This window comes from Stylophora pistillata, chromosome 11, assembly GCF_964205215.1.
Source record: "Stylophora pistillata chromosome 11, jaStyPist1.2, whole genome shotgun sequence".
Lineage (NCBI taxonomy): Eukaryota > Metazoa > Cnidaria > Anthozoa > Scleractinia > Pocilloporidae > Stylophora > Stylophora pistillata.
The window spans coordinates 11690409-11714263 of record NC_142529.1 but is presented as its reverse complement, the minus strand read 5'-3'; the positions used below and the strand labels follow the sequence as shown (position 1 = coordinate 11714263).

At 38.0% G+C, this 23855-nt stretch overlaps 2 protein-coding genes, 1 long non-coding RNA gene and 1 pseudogene across 10 annotated transcripts; 1 reads left to right on the top strand and 3 right to left on the bottom strand.

Annotated features, from left to right (window-relative positions):
• Window positions 1-986: 986 nt before the first annotated feature.
• LOC111326799 (uncharacterized) lies at window positions 987-23854 on the bottom strand. 6 transcript variants are annotated; one of them, XM_088737937.1, is made up of 9 exons: window positions 23543-23845; window positions 9011-9121; window positions 8609-8812; window positions 7942-8033; window positions 7164-7356; window positions 6788-6910; window positions 2704-2880; window positions 2197-2294; window positions 987-1503 (listed from the first exon to the last, which is right to left on the bottom strand). In XM_088737937.1, the coding sequence occupies exons 1-9, from the start codon at window positions 23627-23629 to the stop codon at window positions 1341-1343; spliced, it is 1248 nt and encodes a 415-aa protein (XP_088594063.1). In that variant the 5' UTR covers window positions 23630-23845; the 3' UTR covers window positions 987-1340. The 6 variants fall into 6 exon arrangements, 5 of the variants coding, with proteins under 5 accessions (XP_088594063.1, XP_088594064.1, XP_088594065.1 ...); XM_088737938.1 differs by having other exon boundaries at window positions 23621-23844; XM_088737939.1 differs by lacking the exon at window positions 23543-23845 and adding an exon at window positions 21720-23225.
• Window positions 4126-6781, bottom strand: LOC148720057 (uncharacterized; annotated as a pseudogene).
• LOC148720056 (uncharacterized) lies at window positions 9699-16695 on the bottom strand. Of its 3 annotated transcripts, none has more exons than XM_088737943.1 (5): window positions 16407-16548; window positions 13901-13971; window positions 12770-12856; window positions 12100-12209; window positions 9699-11258 (listed from the first exon to the last, which is right to left on the bottom strand). In XM_088737943.1, the coding sequence occupies exons 2-5, from the start codon at window positions 13932-13934 to the stop codon at window positions 10374-10376; spliced, it is 1116 nt and encodes a 371-aa protein (XP_088594069.1). In that variant the 5' UTR covers window positions 13935-13971; window positions 16407-16548; the 3' UTR covers window positions 9699-10373. The 3 variants fall into 3 exon arrangements, with proteins under 3 accessions (XP_088594069.1, XP_088594068.1, XP_088594067.1); XM_088737942.1 differs by lacking the exon at window positions 16407-16548 and adding an exon at window positions 14969-16372; XM_088737941.1 differs by lacking the exons at window positions 12100-12209; window positions 12770-12856 and adding an exon at window positions 11950-12004 and having other exon boundaries at window positions 16407-16695.
• Window positions 17049-20156, top strand: LOC148720055 (uncharacterized). The gene is made up of 2 exons (XR_015993008.1): window positions 17049-17187; window positions 17889-20156. It is a non-coding gene; the product is annotated as an uncharacterized LOC148720055 (long non-coding RNA).
• Window position 23855: the final 1 nt, after the last annotated feature.

The following is a 23855-nucleotide window of genomic DNA, read 5'->3' as shown; positions in this document are numbered from 1 at the left end:
TATGCCATGGTTCGAAGGTACATGATACTTTACAACTCTTCCCTCCAACTAGCGTAGTGCAACTGATCGAACATACACCCAAAAAAAGCTAGTGAGGAGGAATAGATAGTTCTTGGACGATAAAAGCTGCGGTAAAAGGTTATTTCGCAGAGATTATGAGATTAAAGTCACCGAGTAGAAACATCGTTGTGGAGATAAACGCTGGTGAAAATAGAGCAAAAGATCCCTCTCGACGACGTAATTCAGCGTCATAGGTTCTTTTGAATTGAAGAGTTGTCACAGAAACATTACTCGTGAAATTAAAACAAGTGATAGAAAAGCCAGATTGGATTTTAATTTTTGTTTTTAAGTTATTAGATCACCAGCGAAATAAACTTTCTGACTAAAACAAAAACGATATCACTTTTGAAAAAGAAACGCTGCACTGCGAACATGAAAATTAACAAAAGAAGTCCTTATGTATGTTGTCTGGCTAGCGAAAACCAAAGATGAAGAGGCAAAGAACACAATAGAAGGAATCTTGTATTTTTTCAATATCTCTGCCTAAGAAAAAAATCGTTTATTTTTTCGATGAAGTCAATGATAACTTCGACTAATTCACATATTCGATTTATGCTATTGACGTTTATTTTTTAAAACAGCTCAATTCTCATGCTTGGTGACTTATATCGCTGGTAGTTGCAGCTAAAAATATTGAAGATACAAATCTTTTTGCCTTTCTATAGATGATCAAACTACGCAATTTAGCCAAAACTTAAAAATCTGCAAATCTATAAATTCTAGAATCTTTTGACATTTTGGTTTTGTTGACCACTTGCCGCGTTCTTTCTGTTTACATGAAGAGTCAAGTAAGTTGATTTTAACACGATCACCACCAAATAAACACTAATCAGTACAGCACGCTTTTGATCGTTCAGTTTTGGAAATTTTCATCCCAGATAAGGGCAAGGAACGGAACTAGCACATGAAATCAAGACAAAAATATGTTATGTTTGTTACAGCCACGTTTAATAGCATTTGATTTTGATAAATAATGACTTTCCAAATTGCCCACATAATTAGATAGATTATAATTATTAAAACTTAACATCTGTTTTTAACAATTCGAAGTACTATTTTCTTTCATTCCTATAATTTCTGTAATACTTGTTCCAAAATTCGCGATAAAATGTGTCGATCTTTTGAAAGACCTACTATCCCTTATATGCTAAAACAATCTAAAACGGTTTTACTGCTTCATTTTGAATAAAGAGAGACATTCAGTTTTTTTTTCGGGAACTCAATAAATATTTTGCGCCAAATATTCTCTTGATAGGCAAAATATGATGTAGGACAACTGATTAGAGACTCGTTGGCTTCTTTGGCTGTAATTCGTAATCGGTCCAGGTGTAACTTGGCCAATCACTGAAGTGACGCTCGTTCTCGCTTTCTGCGTTCTTGAGCTTTTCAATGGTCTTACTTATGGCCTCTTTTATGTTGTTCGAATTAGGCAAATCCATTGGCCTGAAATGTAAAAGGTGAGTTATTTCATTTTTTTTTTATTTATCATTTATTTTTTTAACAATTTGCCAAAGGCAGGTAAATTTACAATAGGACAAGGTTGTCCCTTACTGGGTAAATTACCCTACCCCATCCCGTAAAAGCAGACAAAATTGAAACCCAACCCACTTAAAAGCCCCCATGCCAAAAAAACAAGCAAACAAACAAAAACAAAAACAAACAAATAAACAAGAAATAAAAACAAAAAACAAAAACAAAAACGATAAAAAACAGCAAAAACATAAAACAGTTGGTTAACATGTACAAGAATTAAGAGCATTGAAACGACGATATTTTACACAAACTAATTTGCAGGAACGGATTTCGTCTTGATTGAAAACTTTGCTAAGTCTTTGATAAAAAAAGAAAAATAGTTTTTTTGACGAAAGACGGTAATTTCTCTCTGCTCTTATGTTATCCGGTAAGGCGTTCCATATATTACAGATTCTTACAGAAAAGGAATTTCTATAGAGTGAGGTTTTAGCTTCCTTATTTTTGAGAAAAAGACCAGAGGCGCCATGGCGGGAGCGCCCACTACAAAACTCAAAGAGGCCGTTTCTTTTCATAATTCTTGTAATTTATCAGAGCCAGAAAAGATTTACATCCAAAAATCGAACTCCTTTTTGGTTATTATATGGCAAGTAGTTTTTTACTCACATAACGTTCATTTCAGCGCATTTCATTATTTGTAGCGACTTTTGGTCGTCTCCTCCAAGAATCTTAGGCCATATAAAGTACAAATCCTGTACTTGCGCCTGTGTGCAAAAGTAGCAAAGAAATGGTAGTAGCATAGTCAAACATATTGGAGCTCGAATAGACTCTCTTTGTAACTATTTCCAAAACATGAAATATATGAGAAGTGCCTATCGTTATGATCAGGGGTTTTTCGAAGACAAGCCTTTTGTGTGCTTGCTTAAGAGTCGATCTGAAAGAAGAACTTGAAGAAGATAAGGAGAGATATCGATGTTTCTTCAGGTAGTGTAAAGGGCCTTTGCGTGGTTGACTGAGCTATTCTGAGACCTTGACAACTGAAGGGTATTAAATGAGACAGTTATATATTACAGGAATAGGGTACTAATGAAGAGAGGACACTTCCTCTTAAAATTACTTTCACAGCTTAAATGTGTTCTTTGAGATCTTTCGCCTTCGTCGCGCGATTCTCACCTGGGCGAGCATTTTTGCCTCACGAGGTTTTGGGAAGTGAGTGCTAAAGGCGATATATTTGTTTCCCTCGCTGAATCGCAGACAAATTGCGTTTAATAACGCAGACACTTGCATCGAGTCATCACCTATGTCATTGGGGACACCTCTCGGATATCCTTTATACGATATGGCCGATATCTGAAAGTTGTAAAAAATAAAGACTAACTTTGTATGTAGGTGTGGATGTTGAAATGTAACTTTTATGCTTAGGAAATATAGTTAACCTGTTACGAGGATCGAAACATTTTCACTTAATCTGTCGCGCAATCCCAGATTTTTCTAGAATTATCTTTAGTCTGTAATATTCCAGAAACTTCTTTCATGTGACACAGCAGTTTCCAAAAATAATACAACTTGTAATACGCTATAAATAGCAATAGGAGATTCTAGATACCTGAAGTAAATGTATAAAAGCTGGCTTGTGAGAAGTACAAGAAAGTTTTGCCCAAGGGCTTACCCCCGTGGCCGGCTGACTGAACTTGTGGAAGCTATGACCTTTTGACCTTGCGATATCTGGAGAATGAAATTGAAAGGTTCTCGACCATGTAATACTGGCATTTCTTTTAGTTTACGAGATATCTAATTATTTTGATGAGTCTTATTTGATTAATTAAAAAACTCTTCCATTACTGGAATTTGACTTTTGACATTTCTTCAAGCCTTATTCTTTGCGTTTTGTTTCGTTTGTATAAATTTCGATACTTTGAGAAATATCTTTATTTATTTCTATCTGAGATACAATGAATATATGAAGTTCATATATTTTTTGAACTGCGTTATTAGATACGTATGATGCACGATCCTCGCAGGATCGTGCAAAACTCCTATGCAATAGCGAAAATCTAATACCGCAGTTCAAAAAAGAAATATATATATGAACTTCATATATTCATTGTATCTCATTTGTCACTTTCACGGGTTTATTACGAATCAACTTTACGGCCTGCTCCCAGTTGGCTTGTTAGCTCAATCGGTAGAGCGCTGCACTAGTATCGCAGAGGTCCGTGGTTCGAGTCCCGTACAGGCCTGATTTTTTTCAGGTCTGATTTTCGCTATTGCATAAATAGCGCTATCTACTGCGAGGATCGTGCACCATACTTATTTCTATCTATAATGAGTTGGTTTATGGTCCGCTGGACTTGGCAGGTACGAATTTCATGTGAGTCATATTCATCTAGTACGCGACTTTTTGTTCTCGGGTCCCAAGCAAAGCGCTTGTATATCATAATAGAATGGTTTGGCATAGCGGTCAGGGAAAGCGAAAAACCGGAATTGTTGCCCTCCAAACTTACATGCTGCATTTAAAATGTGCTTGTCAATCCTAAGATGAATTTGAGTTGGAGTTTCAAGGAAGATCTTTTTCTTCAGTGTTTTACTTAAGTCACTGGCATTTAAAGGTTTATTCAAAGGTTTATTTTTCAAATAAATACATGGCAGCCCTCTAAGGGGCTGAATTGCGTATTTACAAAAATTGTAACAGAATATCTAATAGTATGACTAATGTAAGAATAATAATAAGCTTAAAAATGAAATTGAATACTGTGAAATGATGAAACCTATTATTAAAATTAATAAAGCTATATTTATGTAATATCATGCTAAATACAAGATTTCATTGAAAATGTGTCCCTGAACCTATTTGTTTTCCACCTTGATGTTTCAAAACGCCTGCGTCGTCTTAGATGGTAAGACGACTTATGGGCTGAGGGTAAAAGATTTCTTAACTGGTTACTCTTATCATTTAAAAAAGAATTAAAGGTCTTCTTAAAATATATTTCATTGTAACGTTCAATGCTTGGTAGTTTAGTGCTGACTAAAGCATCGCTGTAGTCTATCCCCGGGAAAATAATAACCAGCGCCCTTTCTGGACACGCTCCAGTTCCGTCTTGAGATACAACGGCAGCCAGTAATAGAACGCCGGTACCGCATAACTAAGTACAGATCGAATGGAAGTGCAATAGAATAAGACTAATTCACTTGTTGGGAGTCTCGCCCTATTAAGCTGCACCAAAAAATTCAAACGTTTAGAGGCCTTGTTTATAACCTCACTAACATGCTCGTTCCGTGACAGGTCATCACTTATGGTGACCCCAAGGAGTTTTGCAGACTTTACGGTTTCCACACCTTTCCAATTAACTATAATTGGAGGAAACTCCTGCTTTTGATTACCGAAAGTAATTCAAAGCTCTTTACTTTTATCATTGTTCAGTTGTACTCTATTTTTAGAGGACCATTCCATTACACAGTCAGCTATCCTCTGCGAAATACTTGCCTTTCCTTTGATGACAACTTCTGAGGTCGTAGTGTCATCAACATATTTCCACATTTCGGCATTTATGCCAGTACTTAATTCAAGATCATTAATAAGCACAAGAAATAACACCGCCCCTAGCTTGGTTCCTTGTGGGACGCCGGACGGAACTGACTTCCACTCGGAAAAACAACCCTTTGCAAGTTTAATTCGCTGAAAACGGCCCGATAAAAAAATCTATGATCCAATTAATTATCTGTTTGGATATCTCCAAGACGGTCAGCTTCCTAACTAAAATGTCATGAGCTAAAAGATCAAAAGCCTTCCTATAATCGAATAGTGTGGCTTTCACGGTGGCACCGTTTCCGTCAGTCGCTTGTGCCCATCGGTGAATCAATTGAATCAGAGCTTGGGTTGTAGAGGAGTTTGGCACAACCCCATACTGGTTTGGATCCAAAACTCTCAAGACGGCTGGTTTGACATAATCACTTATAACACATTCCTCTGCCACCTCAGAGAAGCATGCCGTCAGTGAGATTAGTCTCAAGTCTTTCTTGAGATCTTCTACGGGCTTCCTCTTGGGTAGGGGGGTCACATCAGCAAGTTTCCATATATGCGGCGAGCACTGCTCTCTAAGTGACGCATTGATGATTTTGCTGACTGGGAAAGCTAGAAAATCCGCGAATTCCTTCAAGAGCCAATTTGGCACCTCGTCCGCGCCACTCGCCTTCTATTTGAATCTGGTGTTTCAAGTCGCCTGAGTGGGACTTGGCGCAACAGAGCCGCTTCACTTCTTTCCACCATAGCTTTGGATTATCATCTTTCGCTTGCGCAATCTCGGTCTTATAGAAGTTCCCTTTGCACTTTTTCCTCTCGCGATTTACAATGTTCCTAAAGAACTTGTACTGCGCTGATTCCGCATCATGAGTGTGAAAGGCCTTTTTCCTTTTCAATATAAGACCTTTTAAGTGCTGGGTCATCCATGGGACATCAGATGTATTGACACGGACTGTTTTCATAGGTATCAGGCAGTCCAGTCCTGTTTGTATCACTTTCTGGAATACATTTACCATGTCCTGGCAGTTTTCAGCGTTCGCGAACAAGCAAGACCAGTCCATGGAATTTAGTTATCGGCCTAGTTCAGCTTTCCGGCTTGCTCGTTGGTCTCGTTTGAGTACTACCTTGACTGAAGTATTATCACTGGTGTCTCTAGCCCTTGCATCGGCAGTGACAGTATTATGATCAGAGAGACCAAAAGGTGGAAACGATTGTGGAGTGTCGTAGAATTCGTGCAAATTAGTAAACACCAAATCGAGAGTTGCCTTTTTCCAAGTAGGCTTCTTTACAATTTGCTTCAGACGAAAGTGGCGTTGTATCGACTTGACATCAAGGCGATTAAAATCGCTAGCCACGATCAAAGCACAATTAGGAAATTTAGACTCAGCTAAGGAGAATGATTTGAATAACTTATCACGCATTAAATCGTTTTCGGGCTTTGACCAGAAGGGATGATATATAACTGCTGCGATGAAGGAGAAAAACCCCCTTGGAAGGCGAGGAGGGCGTAGCTGTACCCATAACGTTTCATGCTCATCACAGCACGAGAGTTCATCAAGCCGATTGTATTTAAAAGCATCATCCTTCAAGTAGATGCAGACCCCGCCGTGGTTATCTAAGGACCAGTCCTTTCGTAGCATGTTTTGCTAAGATTTGTCTTACATGTCTTAATGGCCCTTAAGGTACAGATTTATCGATGACACAAAGTCTGTAACAATAAAATTTGTCAATAAATACCTTTAAAGTTTTAGAATCTATCAGTAGTGCTCCTTGATAGTACTCCTTGTCGCTTTTCAAAGCTCTTGTGCTTGCAATGAGGGCCAAGAACAGAAAATAGTCCTTCCACTTGTCCTTTAAGATCTAAAAATCCAAAGTCAAACGATTGGAGCAAGAGTCATTCAAGAATATATGTGCCACACTCCGATACTACTACTGCGCCTTTAAGACTTGAAGGTGAGTCAGGCCATTAGTAATGATAGGTCGGGGGTTGATAATATCTCACCAACTTACAAAACAGTAACATTCTTGGCTTCGAATTATGAATTTGCCAGTAGAGATGCAGAAAAGAGAAAATTTTTCAATTCTCCCCTCTCCGGACATAGGAATTACTGACCTCATCCTTTATAAACTTTCTTGGCCATTGACTTTCTAGATCATCTTCCCTCTTATGTTTGTTTTTTTCGAGAAGTTCTTTATAAGTTTCATTCGGTTCAACCGGTTTTTCTTTTCCTTGGTTCAGTAAGATATCGACCTTGTCCATTAAGTTTTTTTCAAATTCTTCCAGTGCGCTTCCTCGCTTCAGAGGCCTAAAGTGGTGCAATAAGATCTGACTGTTAATTAACGAAAAGGTAAAGGAAAATATAGGAAATAAGCTGCAGAGACAATTAATGAAATCAAGGAAAAACCATTTTCTCCCTTACATACACTCTGGCTACGAGCAGGGATGTTGCAGTGGCAAGAGCACTCACCTCCCGTTGGGTTCGATTCCCAACCTGGCGTCACATGTAGGTTAAGTTTTTCGTTAGTTTTTGTCCTTCCTCCGAAGGATTTTCTACGGCTCCTCTGGTTTTCCTCCCTTCACAAAAGCTAATCTTACAAATTCCATATCGATAAGGAAAAAGTGGACAAGGAGAGCACTTGGTATAATTTTCATTGCTAAATTTCCGTTTATTCACGCATTATTATTTTTCAAATACAGTTGCTTGGGATGTTGTTTCGAACTAGAGAACTAAGTTCACAGATCTTTGGAATTAGTAGTCCTTATATTTCGTTTCTTTTTGTCTATTCGAAACAGTGCACCATTATGATGTTTATTTGAGAATGTTCTTGCCACAAATATGTGCAAATTGTAAGGCAGAGTTAATCTCGGTCTAACCAGAGTTGTTACTTACACGACCTCGACTTCGGCTGCTTTGAAAAGGGGAAATGACTTCTCTTGGTACTTTTCTTTCATTGAAAGATAATACACCTTGCGGATCCCCTTCTACAGATGGAATGAGAGATAGTCATCACTTAATGTCACTCCCACGCTGAGGGAAACTAACTGCTTTCGTATACATACAAGTAGCAAACGTACATCTCACAATGGGCTTATGTAAACTTAACTTAATTTTCAATCTCTTGATATTAAACGTTGATGAACTCGGCAATGACTAAAGGCTTAGAAATCGACGTATTTAGCCTTCCGGTGGGAGAAACTTGAAATTAGCAAGGAAAAAGAGGCTGCACGGTAATCTCTTTTAAAATCGGTAACTCACGGACCCTCGTTGGTGCGCACAAGCATTAGACACCTTTCTAAATCGCGTAATAGTGGCTTATTCTTAACTCCTTAATGGAATAGAGTGAAAAAGAAAGGGAGAGAGTGATAAGGAAGGGAGAAAGTGATAAGGAATCTTCCAAATGGCCATTCAGTTCAGAAGATTGGAAAAAGTGTAAAATTAAGTCAACACAATCAATGGAGACAACATTCAAACTTCTCATTAAGCCAGCCGCTTGACTGGTTTCAAGATGCAAATGTCATTGGTTATGAGCCGTACGAATTTTCTTCATATTACTTACCGCTATTAGCATTTTTGCGCATTCTAGACAGGGATACATTGTAACAAAGGCAATAGAGCCTTCCAGATCAGCTTGGCCTGCGAGGATCACAGCATTGGCTTCTGCGTGGACAACTAGATGAGCCTTTTCTTTGCTTTCTAATCCCCAGTTCTCTTCCGTATTTTCGGTTCCGGGTGGAAAACCATTGTATCCCATACTCAAAATCTGTCAAGGGTTATAGGGAGTTAGTCTGTGAAAAGAACGGTTCACCTGTTGCATTTTTTCAGTTCAAATTGGTCTTAGACGGCAAATTATGTTCTGCAATACAGGTTTTATTTCTACTACGCTTTTTAAGCATGGTAATGTTATTCAGTGCATATTCCCTTACAGACATTACAAATGATAGCCTTCAATATTACTCACCCTCAGTGATTCTGGGTGTACAATAACGCATCCCACCATCAGTTTCGGGTCTTTCGACCTCATGGAGACACAGAATGCCAGATCCATGTAGTATTCGACCCACGATGGCCGCTAACAATGCAAGACAAAAAAAGAAAAGAGAAATATGATGAATTTTGAGCTTGTTTATCCCATAGAGAAAATAAAAGAGAATATGATCTCTCAGAAAATATCATTCATCATGTGACGAGAAGGGACACAGCACGAATAATCAAATTTAAGTTGGCGTAATGGCGACTTAAAGCTAGCGTAAAGTTCTCATTTACGGAACTTTACGCTACCTTTACACGACGTAAAGGCAAGCTTTACGCAACCTTTATGCATATGTGTAAAGTTGGTGTAATGAGACTTCTTTAAGCCGCCTTTAAACTTGGAGTAAAGCTAGCGTAAAGTTCTCATTTACACAATTTTACGTTACATTTACGTTACGTAAAAGCAAGCTTTACGCTACCTTTACGTATATGTAAAGTTGCTGTAATGAGACTCTTTAAGCCGCCTTTAAATTTAGCGTAAAGATAGTGTAATGTCAACTTTACGCATAAAGTTGCGTGTAAAGCGACAGTAAAGACACGGTACTTCCTTACGCTAATTTTACACCTGGCGTAAAGACAGTTTAATCCCAATGTTATGCTTATTAAAGCGACACATGTTACTTCAAAATGATTTATTTTTTTAAGAAATCTGCTCGCAAGAGCTTCTCGGTTACGAAATACTGTAATATCATATTAAAAAGACGAAATTGTGAACCTCTTGTCATGTCAAAAAAATATCTTAAAAATATCTATATACATCTATGTATAAAAGTCATAGACCTTCTTCCAGTATCTTCAAAATAGAACAGAGGGAAACAAAAATTGTAAACCGTTTTCTTATTTCAATTGATAGATACTACAATAATTATTGTTTTAATCGCTCTCATCTAAGTCGCTGTAGTGGCCTACAGGTTCTGTACTTTTTCGGATTTCGGGCTTTCTTTTCTAAAATTTCTTAACAGTATCACTAAAAATGACAAAGTACAATTTCCGTAATAATTTAATATTAAATAAACTTAGTAAACATGGCAAGTGTTAACTCACTGCAAAGTCGCCTATGCACACTGTCCTTTTTTGATTAGTGAGCTTTCTTTTCAAACATTTCTTAACTGTAACATTAAAAAGATAAACTTGTGCACTTGAAACAAAACTATGTGAGCCATTTACTTATAAAAATTGAAACTGGTGTACTGCTGTCTTCCTGAAATTGACCAAACTTTGCAACTTTGGGGTTCTCCCAGAATAAACTCAAGGGTGCTCATTGCAGTCAATGCCATTAATGTTCAATAAACTTAGTACTCTGGAGAAGTGGCAGCTCTCTTTAAGGGCCTACGCACAGTGTCTTTCTTTGATTTTGGCACTTTTTTCCTCTTTGCTGAGGTGTCAGATGACCTTCCTGTTCCTAAGAGTCGGTTGCTGTAGGATGGAGTTCTAGGTGTTGGAGGGTGGATGCTTCGAGATGAACTTCCTGTTGTGGATGGTCGGGTGCTGTCAGATGGAGTTGCAAGTGCTAGAGTGACGATGCTGCGAGGTGAACTTCCTGCTATGGAGAGTCGGGTGCTGTCAGATGGAGTTGTAAGTGCTGGAGTGACGATGCTGCGAGGTGAACGTCCTGCTATGGAGAGTCGGGTGCTGTCAGATGGAGTTGCAAGTGCTGGAGTGAGGATGCTGCAAGGTGAACCTCCTGTTGTGGAGGGTGGGATGCTGTCAGATGGAGTTGAAGGTGTTGGAGGGCGGATGCCATAAAATGAAGTCCTTGTTGCTGAGGACGGGGTACTGTGAGATGATATTGTAGGTGTTGGAGGGCTGAAAGTGGGGCTAGTAAATGTTGCTGGGTCTTCAGGCCTCACTGCCCATTCCAGACCATCAATAGGTCGGGGCTTTGTGGATCGCATTGAATGAAATCGCCTTGCCACCATGTTCACTCTTGCTCGCACATTTAGGCTTTTAATATGCGCATCATCAAGAGCTTTTTTTACTTTTGTCAATGCTGACCTTTCCAAAGGCAATCTTTTGACAAGATACCCAGAAAGTTTGGGTTGTCCATTTTCATCATCTGAAAAGTCTGACTCGTCAGAGCTGGTGTATTGGGAACTTCCAACAGCCTGCTCCACCAAAGCTTTCTTCTCCCCTGACCAAGGCATGGTCTTTTGGGTTTGAAGTCTCCTCTGGATTTTCTAAGCAATCAAACAAAAAGCTCAAAAATCAACAAAAGTAGATTTTATTCATCAAACAGAGAGCCAAATCATTGAAATTTTAATCTTTTACCAGTTGATTACCGCTATAAGATTACTAAGCTAATAAAAATATTTGCATGTGTGATCATTAAAGATCGCTCAACGCAGTTTCGGACACTTAGATTTTGATGGGTTTCTATAAACATCCTTTATCACTTGATGCTACAATTAAGGTCAGGTTCACAGGAACCTTAAATTTTCAAAAAAATTTGTGGTGGCTGTGAACCCTGTCCACAGAATTTCTTTTAACTTTGTCGAAAGTTGCATCTTATCATGTTTATCAAATTAAGGGTGTTTTTCAGGAGGTTGCTATGGTAACTTACTGTGTCACAAAAATAACAATGTGGTCACCAATGATTGGGCTGTATTCTTATACATGTACCATGATTGTAGCATCAAGTGATGGAGAGTGGTCATAATAACCCATCCAAATCTAAGGGCTGGAAACTGTTTTGAGCCACCTGACAATTGACAAATCCAATTCAATTTATAAAATAGTATTATATGTATCATATTCATGTATCTCAGAATAGCTTGTTAATAGATATTAATGTCCACAAATTCTCAGGAGTTACAGTTTTGAAAGGCAAAAATTTTACTTGCAGACATTCTCTAACTAGAAATAACTCACATTTTGCAACCTTGCCAGAGTTAATTTTGAGCCATGTTTAAAACTCAAGAAATGCCTAATAACAGGAGTTACGGGTGTTAGCCTAACATTCATAAGTTTACAGAGATTGCACTGAAAAGGTAATTACGGCATATTACAACAGAAACTTACATCTCTCACTCTCCCTTGCTTCCGACAGAGATTCTTGTGAGCCTCTTGCTTCCTTTTTTTTGCTCTCATTGAGGCATCATGTAGACTTTTCAAATATGTGGCACCAGCACCTTAGGAGAAAATGTTACACCATCAGTACAGTGTAATGGGAGAATTAAAAATTTTCATTCACTCAATAGTAATAATTATTGTTTTAATAATCCATAAAATGTTTTTGCTGATGTGTGATTGGTTGAAATGTAAATGTGTCATGTGACTGAATATTCCATGTGCAGTGAAACTTGGGAAATATTTGAGTGATACTGCACATGTAAAATGCAGAAATATTAAAGAAGGGTAATAAACTCAACAACCTCCATTTGGCATGAAAAAATGCTCAGATATATGTCCTTGGACATTATTTGTACCACAAAGTTCACAGTTTTCCTCAAGCTAGCTGTATGCTCTTGGAAAACTGTTCACTTCTTGGAACAGATGTCTGCGAACAAGTATCGGAGCATATTTCCATGCCAAATGGAGGCTGGAGAATAAGCAATATACCAGTAACCCACAATAAAATACTGAAAGCAGAATGTACAATCTCTGGATGTGTGGGCAAATTCTGGTCAAAGGGCAGACTTTAAAAGCCCTCTTTGTAATCCTGCAAATAACTCTTATTCTTTGTTCATACCTTTCATCTCAGCTACAGACCAGGTGGTCAGCCACCATTGCGTCCATAACTGCTTTTGTGACTTCTTCATTGGTTTCTGATTTAGAGCTATTAAAGTTTTTTACAAAAAAAAAACAATATAAAAGAAATTCAATGTTAAGTTTGGTCAAGAGGAACTTTTTGCAAGGCCAAAAATTTAATGCGCACTATTATTTAAAATTATACAAACATTTACTGAGTCATTTCTAATGGGAATGTCATGCTCAGTTTGTCCCAAGCACGGACTGCAAAGCAAAGAAAAATCTGATATTCCAACTGGAGTCCAGTGCACGACTTTCTGTACATTGCTTTTATGCTCTAGCAACTGAGCCAAATACATACACAATATGTGCATTGCTTGATCTTAGTGCCCTAGTGTCCTACAGTGTAGTGTCCTTGTCTAATACTTGTAGTCAAAATATTTATTTCCCCACAAGACTTGGTACTAGGTAAAACATTTAAACATGCTCTTTAATTTCTGAGCTTTTAAAGGGGCATTGTCACGCTATTTGGCAACTATATAAAAAGCTAGAAGGTGCCTTTCCATCAATTGAATTCCAAAACTAATGGTCTGGTTTTGTTATTAAAGACTATTTGAAGGTTCTGAAACTGTTTCCTGTCACCTATCACTATGGATGACAAGGATGGAAATTGAATGATACTTGAAAAAATTGACCAATTTTTCAAACTTTGATGCTATATCTTCAAAAAACCATCAAGAAATTTATTATGGTTAGCCTTCTCTGACAAAATGCATTTGATATCTTCGTCATAGCTTTACAGAAGCATTTTGTTTATGAGTAAAGCCTTAAAGTAATGATTTCAGCACAGAATTGACCTAAAACAGCAAAATCCTCATGACAATGCCCCTTTACACCCACAGGGATTGTGGAGCAAACATGCAATATTTATGTATAGCAGGGGACATGTCACTATCTTTCCTGTAATGTGCCATATGGAAATTGTGTTCTCCTACATGTATATTTGCTAAAATTCAATTTCTCACTGTGTAAAACAAACAAACAAACATACAGAAAAAATCGTACAAACAAACAAACCAACAAACAACAGGGAACCAGGAAATAACTCTACTATCAAAGAAACAGCCTTTACCACTCATCCAACTTAAAGCCCTCAAAAGCTTCATTCTGCATAAGGACTTTGAACATGTTTCTGACGTCTTGCTATAATCATCAGACAGAAAGAACAGAAAGCAGTAAAATTAGTGGTAATTACCTCAGATACCTGGCAAAACAAACAACAACAAATTAAAAATGGATCTATGGTAAATGTGCAGCTCTTCATGTATTTCCATTCCAGTTTCTCATACAATTTACAGTGTACGTGTAGATGTGCAATTAGAGTGATCTAATTTGAAACTTTGACACACACATGATCATGCACCAAGTACATGTTCATGGCAAAATTTGTTGACTTCCCCAATCAAAGATTATGCCTTGTTGTGGCATCAGCATTGAAAACAGCAAGCAGATAATTATTGCAAGTCCATCACCTTTGGAATGATAGACACCTGAAGCATTGCCAGAAAAGAAACATGAAAGAAGCAAAATGCTGATGTTGGTATCCTGAAGTGATCTAGCACTTTTCCAAAAACAGGAACTCCCAGACAGTACATGTAGCTACAGTATGCTTTGTTGGCTGCAAAGAGGACATTGGGAGGAAATGAAAGCTCTCACGCCCCCTGCTCTCGAATTGAGAACTGTCCATGACTTTGTGGTCAAAACACACAATTACATGAAAATGATAAACTGTATGGTATATCAAATATAAAAACAACAAATGTGTTATGTTCTGTGAAGTTGGGAGCAACTTCTGGTGAAGTAATACACTTATTTACTTACAAGGTAAATCATCCCCTCCCCCCCCCCCCAAAAAAGGAAATAAATAAACACCACCACTCTCTCATTGAGACCAGGCAATGTCGGGAAACGTCTTCAAACCACAGATGGCACAAGTTTTTTTACAACAGATTGCATCAAATTCCTTAAATATCTCCGCCAAACACAGGCGGCCAAAGCTCACTACTAGAAATGCAGACGTGACACTTGGTTTGAGAGGTATAGTTTTACAAACGGTTATTTATAAAGGTTTGTATGGGATGTAATCGGTTTGCCTTAAAAGCGAGAAAAAATGTCATGTTTTGAAATAAAATTGACTTACCTTATTGCCTTGTTGTATTCTTTGTTGATTACCAGCGTCTCAGGCCATTTTGAAGAGTTTTCGGCGAGTTGGCGCTATTTTGGTGTTCCACTGCTAAAAGAAAGCAGTAATACACTTGACGTTTTTTCTCTCTTTTAAGGCAAACCGATTACATCCCATACAAACCTTTATAAATAACCGTTTGTAACACTATACCACTCAAACCAAGAGTCACGTCTGCATTTCTAGTGGTGAGCTTGGACTGCCTGTGGGCCATACTGAGCACGTGGTCATCTACTACCTCACGGATCGTGGAGGGCACGAAATTTATGAACAGGCCGAATTTTTGAACATACATACATACATACATACATATAATTTTTGTTAAGGCAGGTCGGTTTGTGGCAACCCAAAGGCTGGTGTGGACCTGCCAGGAACTAAAAAGGAACTACTTAAATATATGGACAATTCTAAGGAAAAAGTAAAGAAATTTCAAGGACTTAAAAGTATAAAAAATCCGTTTGCTTTGATGTTATCACACAGGCCTCCTTTTCGAATTGAATGCGATCTAATATCCTTGAGGCCTGTCTAAGTTTTTGTTTAAAAAGCTGTAGAGAGGAGGCATCCTTGATGGCTTTAGGCAGCAAATTCCAGACAATGGGCCCTCTGTACCTTGCACTATTTCTACCAAGGTCACTGTTACACCGTACATGCGGAAAGTCATTAATGCGCCTTAGATTATAATTACTATCAATGTTGCGTTTTGTGAAAAGGGCAGTAAGTTGATCAGGTAAACTATTATAATGTACTTGATACATTATAGAAGCGAGTCTACGTTTGTAAATATAGCCTAATGATTTCCATTTAACTAGGTCAAGGACATCAGAGTCAGGAGTTTCGCTGGGCAGTTTATGGATTAGTTTGGCTGCTTTCAAGTGTAGATGTTCCAATTCATTAAATGTAGATGGTGAACAGGACCCCCAAATAGCAATGCAGTATGTGATGCTTGGGACAATCCCTTTAAAATATATTTCTTCTAGTACACCTGATGGTAGGGCTTTGAGCTTTTTAAGGAATTTTAGCTTTCCTCCAAACTTGTAGTGCAGGGCTTTAACTTGCGGTTTCCAGTTCAGTTTATAATCAATTTCAACACCCAAGCAAGTAGATTTGGTGGTGAAGTAAATGTGAGAGTTTCCGAACATTAGGGGTCTCATTGGTCCGACAAAGACTTGACTGGAAATTAACATTGCCACGGTCTTACCAGTGTGAACAGTCAGGTGATTTTTACAGCACCACACTTTGAAGTCGTTTAATATTAAATTTAACGCATCAATGATTTCTTCGACTCCTTTCCCAAGGTAATAAATTGTGGTGTCGTCTGCAAACATATGAATGCACCCAGCACAGAACAAACTAAGCGATCATGGTTAACAGGAAAGCAAGATAAAAATATACTTACACGACACTGCTGAGGGACAGGGGTCTTCCTTTTTCTTTTCCTGCTTGCTGGCTCTTGTCCTGAATTTGAAGAGCTCTCTATTCTTGCACCGAGTTCTGCGAGGATGCATTTCTGCTCGTTGTCGCGCGCTTCCAGCTCCTCTCGAAGACGCACGTTTTCAGCGATAACCCTCTCTAGCAAAACAACGTATTGATCTTCCATTTTGCGGATGAAGAACGTTAACGATCAAGAAGCAAAAAGGATAAATGAACTGAAAAAAGGACGCTCACAACCGGAAACATCACAATGAAATGGCCTTTAATCACGCCGACAAAAGGGCCTGCCGTGTTCCCGCCAGTAGACGAGATGTACTGATTGGCTTTCTTCCACAAAAACGGTAGGTGATTGGCTGAAGTAGTTTACTCTAACCCAGTATCTTCTCGGTCAAAAAGAAAGTTGACATGCGCAGTGTTGTCCTGTTTGTTACATACGTTCGGCGCAAATGACAAAATTTCGGTAGTTCACGATTTGCAAGATGTCTTCGAGGAGTCAGTCTCGCTTGAGAAAACAATCTAGACTATGGTGTGGCCATTGCTATGAATACTTATCGAGAGCAGCTTCTGGAGACATCGTAAAGCTCATTATAATGTGTACAGTGAACGTTGGACGACTATAAAAGATGACGCTGAAAATGTTGAACAAGAAGCAAAGAGAGGAAAGTATGATCCTGAGTTCCACGGAGAAGCGGACCTATCTGATTCTTCAGGTGACGAGGATCTTGAGACAGCTTTATTTAAACGAGGTAGTAGCGGCTTATAACTATTCAAGACTGGTCATAAAACATAACAAGATACTAAGAAAGTAAATGCTAGACTGACGGCTGCTCTAAGTGAAGAAATAAAAACATAAGCATGCTAGCTGCCCCAGTTCCTCCACGTAATCCCAGCACAGGGTTTAGTACCCCCTAAATTCATCTCCATAGCGTACACTACAAAGCTCTGAAACGAAGAAAACTAGCCATCCAGAATTAGTGATAATGTTGCTGCTGGCATCTTGCTGCTGGGATCTGCCATGGACACATTTCAAAGCCCATGCAGAATGCCAGGCTAACAAATTGACCTGACCAGAGGAAGGGAGCGCACAGTTCTTAATAAGCCATAGACTGAAGAGTCACGTTTCGTGTAATCAAACTTGGTCATGGTTTTCTATGCTATATGTCAACATTGGCTGCTAGGCAGTTGATATATATGAAACAATAGGACTCCTGACCTAACAGTAAGGAAAATAGATTTTAAAAGATTATAACAGTATTCCCACCTAGTCTTCTTGGTTATTGTTGCTGTGTGCACATATTTTTTTTCTGTCAGGCAAATTGGAAAAGGTAAATGGGAATGTGTTGGGTTGAAATAAAAAAGGATTTAAAGCAAATGTCAAGGGGTTGTAATGTCACCGGGCTTAGGTTTCTACAAAATTTGGAGATGTTTCATTACTTTTGTTTAACAGGTTCTACCCAAGTTTATGATTGTGAGGATTCATTCAATTTGGGTGACGACGTAGACTTTCTCAGTGCAATGAATGACAATAAGGAGGGAAATAAGTCTGATGAGGTAGATTTCCAATGTTATACCTATATTGTTATTTTGAATTAAACTCAAACATGTAAAGCACACACTTCTGTAACAAAGCTAATTTGTAGTCACTGGTGTAAACTCTTACATTGTACATGTAAGTCTTGTAATACCTCAGTTTTGTAATGTTATTATTCCAAACACAAGCGAGGCAAAGCTCGCGATTGTTGTTACAGTCTCCTCGGAGTGCAAGCTAACTTGAGTATCTGGGCTAAACGTATAATCTCCCATTAAGTTGTTGCATGCACATGTTGGGAGAACACTGAGTCTTCAGCAAGAAGCTTTTGTGCAGAAATGACAAGAACTGAAAAAACCTGAATGTTTAATTATCTCATGCAGAACATGATGCATGGTCTGGTTTTTGTCAATTATAACAATAGTGAACAATAGAAATGTAAAACATGCCTCTTCTTATGTGCAGTATTCGCTTTCATGATTATTGTGTGTTTGTTAATCTTCTCATGTGCAGTTGTATCTCTTCATTGCTAATTTATTGCTCATGTAATAACAGGGCTGCAAATAACATTTGGACATTGGGTGACCAAAATTTGCTTGTGTCCAACAAATTCTCAATTGTGGTTGGACATGATGTCCGGGAAATTTTTTTTTTTTCGTAATGCATTTTACAGTAAGGATGGAGAAAATCTGCCTTGAGTAAATTACTAAATCTTACTCTGTGCCGGGACGATCTTATTAACTCAAGGGTTTTGTTAGTCACGCAACGACATTAGCTACCTGAAAGGTAGCATTTGACAATGCCTGTGAAAAAGTAGTGAGTTGCTTATTTTTGTTCAAATTTTTTGAGAGTCATTACAGTAAAATTTCTCAACAAATTAAATACAGTTCACAAATTATACACAAGCTGTACAAGCTCTACACAAGCTCAGAATACACAAAATGTCCCCTCTTAATGTGAAGATAATTATTATTTATTTCTACCGGTATGTATTTTATTAATCTGGTGGAATTTCTGTAAGAATTTGTTATGGTTTCCTTTATTTATTATTGTTGTACTCATTTTCTTTTGCCTGTAATTTTTTGTAATCAAACTCATATTTGGGTAAACAAAATAAAATTGTAGAGTTTGAATTTGGTTTCCACTCAATTAGTGCCATGGTGGAACAGTGATAACACAGACCCTCATAACAGTGAAATGATACATTTTACTGTTAAAATAATAATTATAGGTACCAGTGATAAAAATGCAAACCAAAGCAAGGAAGTAATAGCTTGATAATTTAAGAAAATATAGTTTTCAACCTTTTTCGGTGATATCTGACCACAATTTGTTTTGTCTGACCAAGATGGTGTCTTAGCAGGACCTACAGTACCTACATTTTGGTCACCCAATGTACTTTAAGAGAAAAACATTGCAGCTATTGATTAGCGATGCAAATCAGTTACATCAGTTTGCATGAAGTATAAACCCAAAAATAGAGAGAAAACAGATACATGTAAGGCCTAGTTAATAATATAGCCTTGAAAGTTTGCATATTCTCTACAACAATGCCACCAATCTCATAAAACTGTTCGCTGTGTTCAGGTTTAGAAATTAAACGAAATCAACGACAAAATAGTTTCACATTTAGCTTTTTGGAACAAATACTTTAAAGAAGGCTTGAGGCAGGGAGGCATTTTCAAACTTTAAGGTTAATTGAAACATAGGATTGCTTTATAGGCTATGAGTTGTAATTGTAATTACTGTTTTGATTATTATATAAACAACCCTTTATAATGAGAGCAAGAAAAACACTCTCTTCTCTGTTGTTCCATAGACAGCCTCTAGATATGAGCAATTTTGGGGTCTGATTGGTTCTTCATTACTGGGCCATCAGCTTATTTCAAACCAGTAGATTATCATAAGTATCCCACAGGCAAGTAAATCTTGTATATGCTTTTGTAGGCAAGAGTGTTTCTCCGAGAGAATGTATCTTTGGCTCTCAACATTCAGGGTTGTCTATATAATTATGACTTAATATGCCGCTTAATCCTACCATGCAATGTTCACGAGGAATCATTATTTTTTTAGATTATCTTTAACTTCTTCAACTCGACTCTATTTTGAGGACTAATTGTCAAATATCCAATTGGTAAAGAAGTTGGCCTAGTGGGCAGTCCAAATAAATATTTCTTTCAGAGAAAAGAGTCTTACATTTATTTATACCTTTTCCCGCTTCTGTGCAAGGCTGCAGAGGGTAAGAGGGTACAGAGATAAGTTCTGACATCTTAACGTTCCTTTACACAAAGTGTGCCTTTACACAAACTTTAGGTAAACGGCGTAAAGGAGCATGCATGATTCTGACCATCTTAATGTTACCTTTACAAAAGCGTATTTAAACGTTCGGTTAGTAAAGTGTGCATTACATCACCTTTACATCCCTGGTAAATAAGCGTAAATTTGACCCATCAACTTTACGCAAACTTTACAACTGCTTTACATTTAGTTGAGTAAAGTGCTAGTTTGCGCCAACTTTACGTTTTGAGTAAATAAGCATAAATTCGACCCACCGATTTTACGCTAGCTTTACGTGGGCTGTACGTCGTGTTGCGTAAATCTTCCTTTACAGACCTTTACCAACAATGTAAAGTTGATGTAAAGTTTAACCACCTTTACGCAGATTTACGCAACTTTAATTTGATCAGGCGAAAGTCCTGTGAGAATAATGGATACTTTTAACGCCCCCTTTATTCAGAGATGTTTGACCTTTATTTGTGGGGGATTCATTTTCAATTTATCATTAATTGCCTTATTTAAAATGTTTTGAATTTTTCATCATGGAAAGTTGTATTGAAAGGCAGAAGCAGACTTTAGTTTGCTCTAAATGAATTTTTTTTTTAACGTAATTTTGTGCGGATTTTTGCGCTTTTCTTCTTACACTGTTTTCTTCTTCCATGGCTAAAGGCTTAGCTCGAAATTTAGTTTAATATTTGGTAATCTAGCAAAGGCGATGACAAGCAAGTCTTTTTTCCCGAAGTCGATTTTCCTCTAGCAGTGCATAAGGTGATGCACAGATAATTTATATCAAGTATGTGTCTATTAAAACCACAAATAAAACTTTCAGACCGCACGACCCTTGTACAAGTTTTCATGTTAGATATTAAATATGGAGCTTTAATACTTCAACTTGTAAGAGTGAGTGATGAATACCCTAGGTCCATCTTTTCTAAGTCGAAGTGATCATGTCAGAACCTGTAATTTTGCAAGATTCCTCCGTGTTAGAAGCGACTGCTTGGGCAACTAAGCTTCAGTCCCGTTGAGAAAGGATGTACCGCTGCCACATTGGATTTTGCTGGCCTAAATTCAGTCCAATTTGAGAAAAGCTGTACCATGGAGCTTTCGGAAACCGGAGATAATAAAGGAAAGAATCAAGTATGTTAACCTTTATGCCGCGGTAAATACGCTTTTCGTGTCACATTTAGCTTTCACAGCATTTAAACATATTTCATTTCATATTTCAAATGAACTTGCGTGACTGTTCTTCAAAATTGCATTTGAATATAAGATCAGTCAGCGTTGTCTGTGATTATGCAAATTCCAAATTTGATTGTGAAATGTTTTTTTTTTCTTCAACATGGCCGGTTGAATAAGCGATAATTTAATGTTTCAAAATACGCTAAAAGAATAGAGGACACTAAATTGAAATATTGAAGAAAGGTTTCTCTGAATTTGATCTCACCGGGAGACAAAGGTCACTCAAAAACTTACATGGGATTAGCATTGCGATCGATTATAGACGTTTCCCCATCTGAAAGTCAACCAAGTGCCAAGAGGAGATTTCTATTTTACTTTGCTCCAAAATGACGTGTAGCTGATCTACGGCAGATTCGGTTTTTTTTTTTTATCTTGCCATATCCCGAAGCTGTTTTCGCTAATTCCATGCTTTTATAAAATCGTTCTACCAATACGGCGGCTTTTCATCTTGAAAACACGGACATAGGCCGTGTTTTCAAGAGCGATTTTTCAGGTCGTTTAGCGAGTAACAAGGGGAAGTCCCGTGAAAACATTGTTTTTCCAATTCGCTTAAAGTTCAGCGAGTCGGCAAACTTCAGTGGAATTTTCATTAAATTTAAGCCCCCAAGCCAGGTTGCTTAAGGAAGTTGGTAATTAATTTCAGCCAATCAGGAGTCGTTTGCGGTTATTCCTTTGACAGGGCTGTCATATCGGAAATACAACACACGCGGTATTTTTATTCTCCCGTGTAGCTTCTGCGGCATTCAAAACAACATGGATAATCATAGAGCGAATAGTTTTCTTTTTATGATCCAAGAAGCTATGGAGCTTAAACCTAGTAGGGGACTTATGTCCCATTGTTTTCGCCCCGGTACTGCTTGTGCAAATCCTTAAATAAAAAGAAAAAAAATAAATAATAAAGCTTCCCATCAAATGATGCACTATGTTCTCGCCAGACATTATTTTCGTAATGGCTTAAAACCACATGCTCGAACCAGAACTATGACCTTTCAAAAACCCAAGCAATTTTCTTTTTACGAAATGCCCTTCGTACTGAAAGTAGCGCCCCTCCGTTCTTCTCTTGCTGCTTCTGATTGTAAGCAATGGCAGCCTTTGTTGAAATCGGCTCCTCCGTCGGATGAAAGCCAACCGCATAAACTCAGTAAAAAGAAGAAGGACGTACATGCGACCATCTTCTCCGTCTCCCGCCATATTATTCAAATTGATTTATTCGCGCGCGTGCTCTCAAATTACAAAAGTGAAAAATAATCTTCCTCGTGGAAACACCTATCATTTTGCTTAACGTAGTGTGTAAACATACCCTCAGGAATGTTAAGCGAGACAACCGGCGTCGTGTAAACACGGCCATAGTTATTAACGCTTTATTGACTATGTGCAGGACGACCTTTTTTTTCGACCTTTTAGACCTCCGTCTATTCGGGTCTTAGAACCAAAGCGCTGGCCCCGGTGAAGGAAATTTTTATGCATTTTAGTTTCCATATGGAACTCAACGCTGCTCACATACGTTTCTTTCAGTCGGTAATGTGTTTAATAATGTAAGATTTTACGCTTTCAACTAACAGCGTTATTTATTTCGAATGTTTGTCTACAAACTGTAAGATCCTACGCCGTTGAGAGGGTCCCCATAAGCCTTTGTAAACTCAGTCACTTGAAACTCTTTGGCCTTTTCACGCATCACGAATGATATCCAAAATTACTTCACGCTTGCGCGAAATTTGAGACGATCACTTTTCGCATAAAAAAAAATAAAACCAAATTCGCGACCAGTCATCTATAACAAATTATTTATTTCTTTTGTTTATTTGTGGGCCTCCTGGAAAGTAGCTTATAGCTAAGTGTGGTGCCACATTAAATAAAACTTAATAAGATTTTGAAAGTCAGCTGTCCCGTGACTTGTTCAAGTTCAGAAGCAAACCTTATCTTTTCATTTCGTTCTTCCTGACGGTTCGATACTCTACAATGGACTATATTTACAATTTATTGAAGTGAAATACATAAGCTTCATAACACCATTTACTTTACATCTTTAGTGACTTTATCTTAAATTTACCACCTACCGTGTTTCGAGGTTCCGAAGCATAACCAAACCATGTGTATATCTTTTTTCCCATGGCTAAGACTAGAGAAACAATAACCGCCGCCATGGCTAAGACTAGAGGAACAGCACCGCCGCCATTTTGAAGACGAATCGCTTTTCTTTGGTTTTGGTTTATTGTAGCCACTTCATAGACAGAACCTACAATCGGCGACAAAATTCACAGTGACGAAAGACACACTGATCTTTTCAACCCCTTCTGTTACTTCAATTTTAGGTCCTTTTCCTTTGTTATGTTAACCCAGAGGGTAAAGTGGAAGCTGCCTTTACAAGAA

What these genes read in the sequence shown, in the direction of transcription:
- LOC148720056 (XM_088737941.1), bottom strand. Translation starts at nt 16,607, where the DNA reads ATGGAAGATCAATACGTTGTTTTGCTAGAGAGGGTTATCGCTGAAAAC. An exon ending in CTGTCCCTCAGCAGTGTCGT is followed by an intron (nt 13,972 to 16,406) that starts GTAAGTATATTT and finishes TGATGATTATAG; the next exon opens with CAAGACGTCAGAAACATGTT. An exon ending in CTCTGGCAAGGTTGCAAAAT is followed by an intron (nt 11,259 to 11,949) that starts GTGAGTTATTTC and finishes TTGATTGCTTAG; the next exon opens with AAAATCCAGAGGAGACTTCA.
- LOC111326799 (XM_088737937.1), bottom strand. Translation starts at nt 23,629, where the DNA reads ATGGCGGCGGTTATTGTTTCTCTAGTCTTAGCCATGGGAAAAAAGATA. An exon ending in CTTCGGAACCTCGAAACACG is followed by an intron (nt 9,122 to 23,542) that starts GTAGGTGGTAAA and finishes TTGCATTGTTAG; the next exon opens with CGGCCATCGTGGGTCGAATA. An exon ending in GAAAGTTTATAAAGGATGAG is followed by an intron (nt 6,911 to 7,163) that starts GTCAGTAATTCC and finishes TTGGATTTTTAG; the next exon opens with ATCTTAAAGGACAAGTGGAA.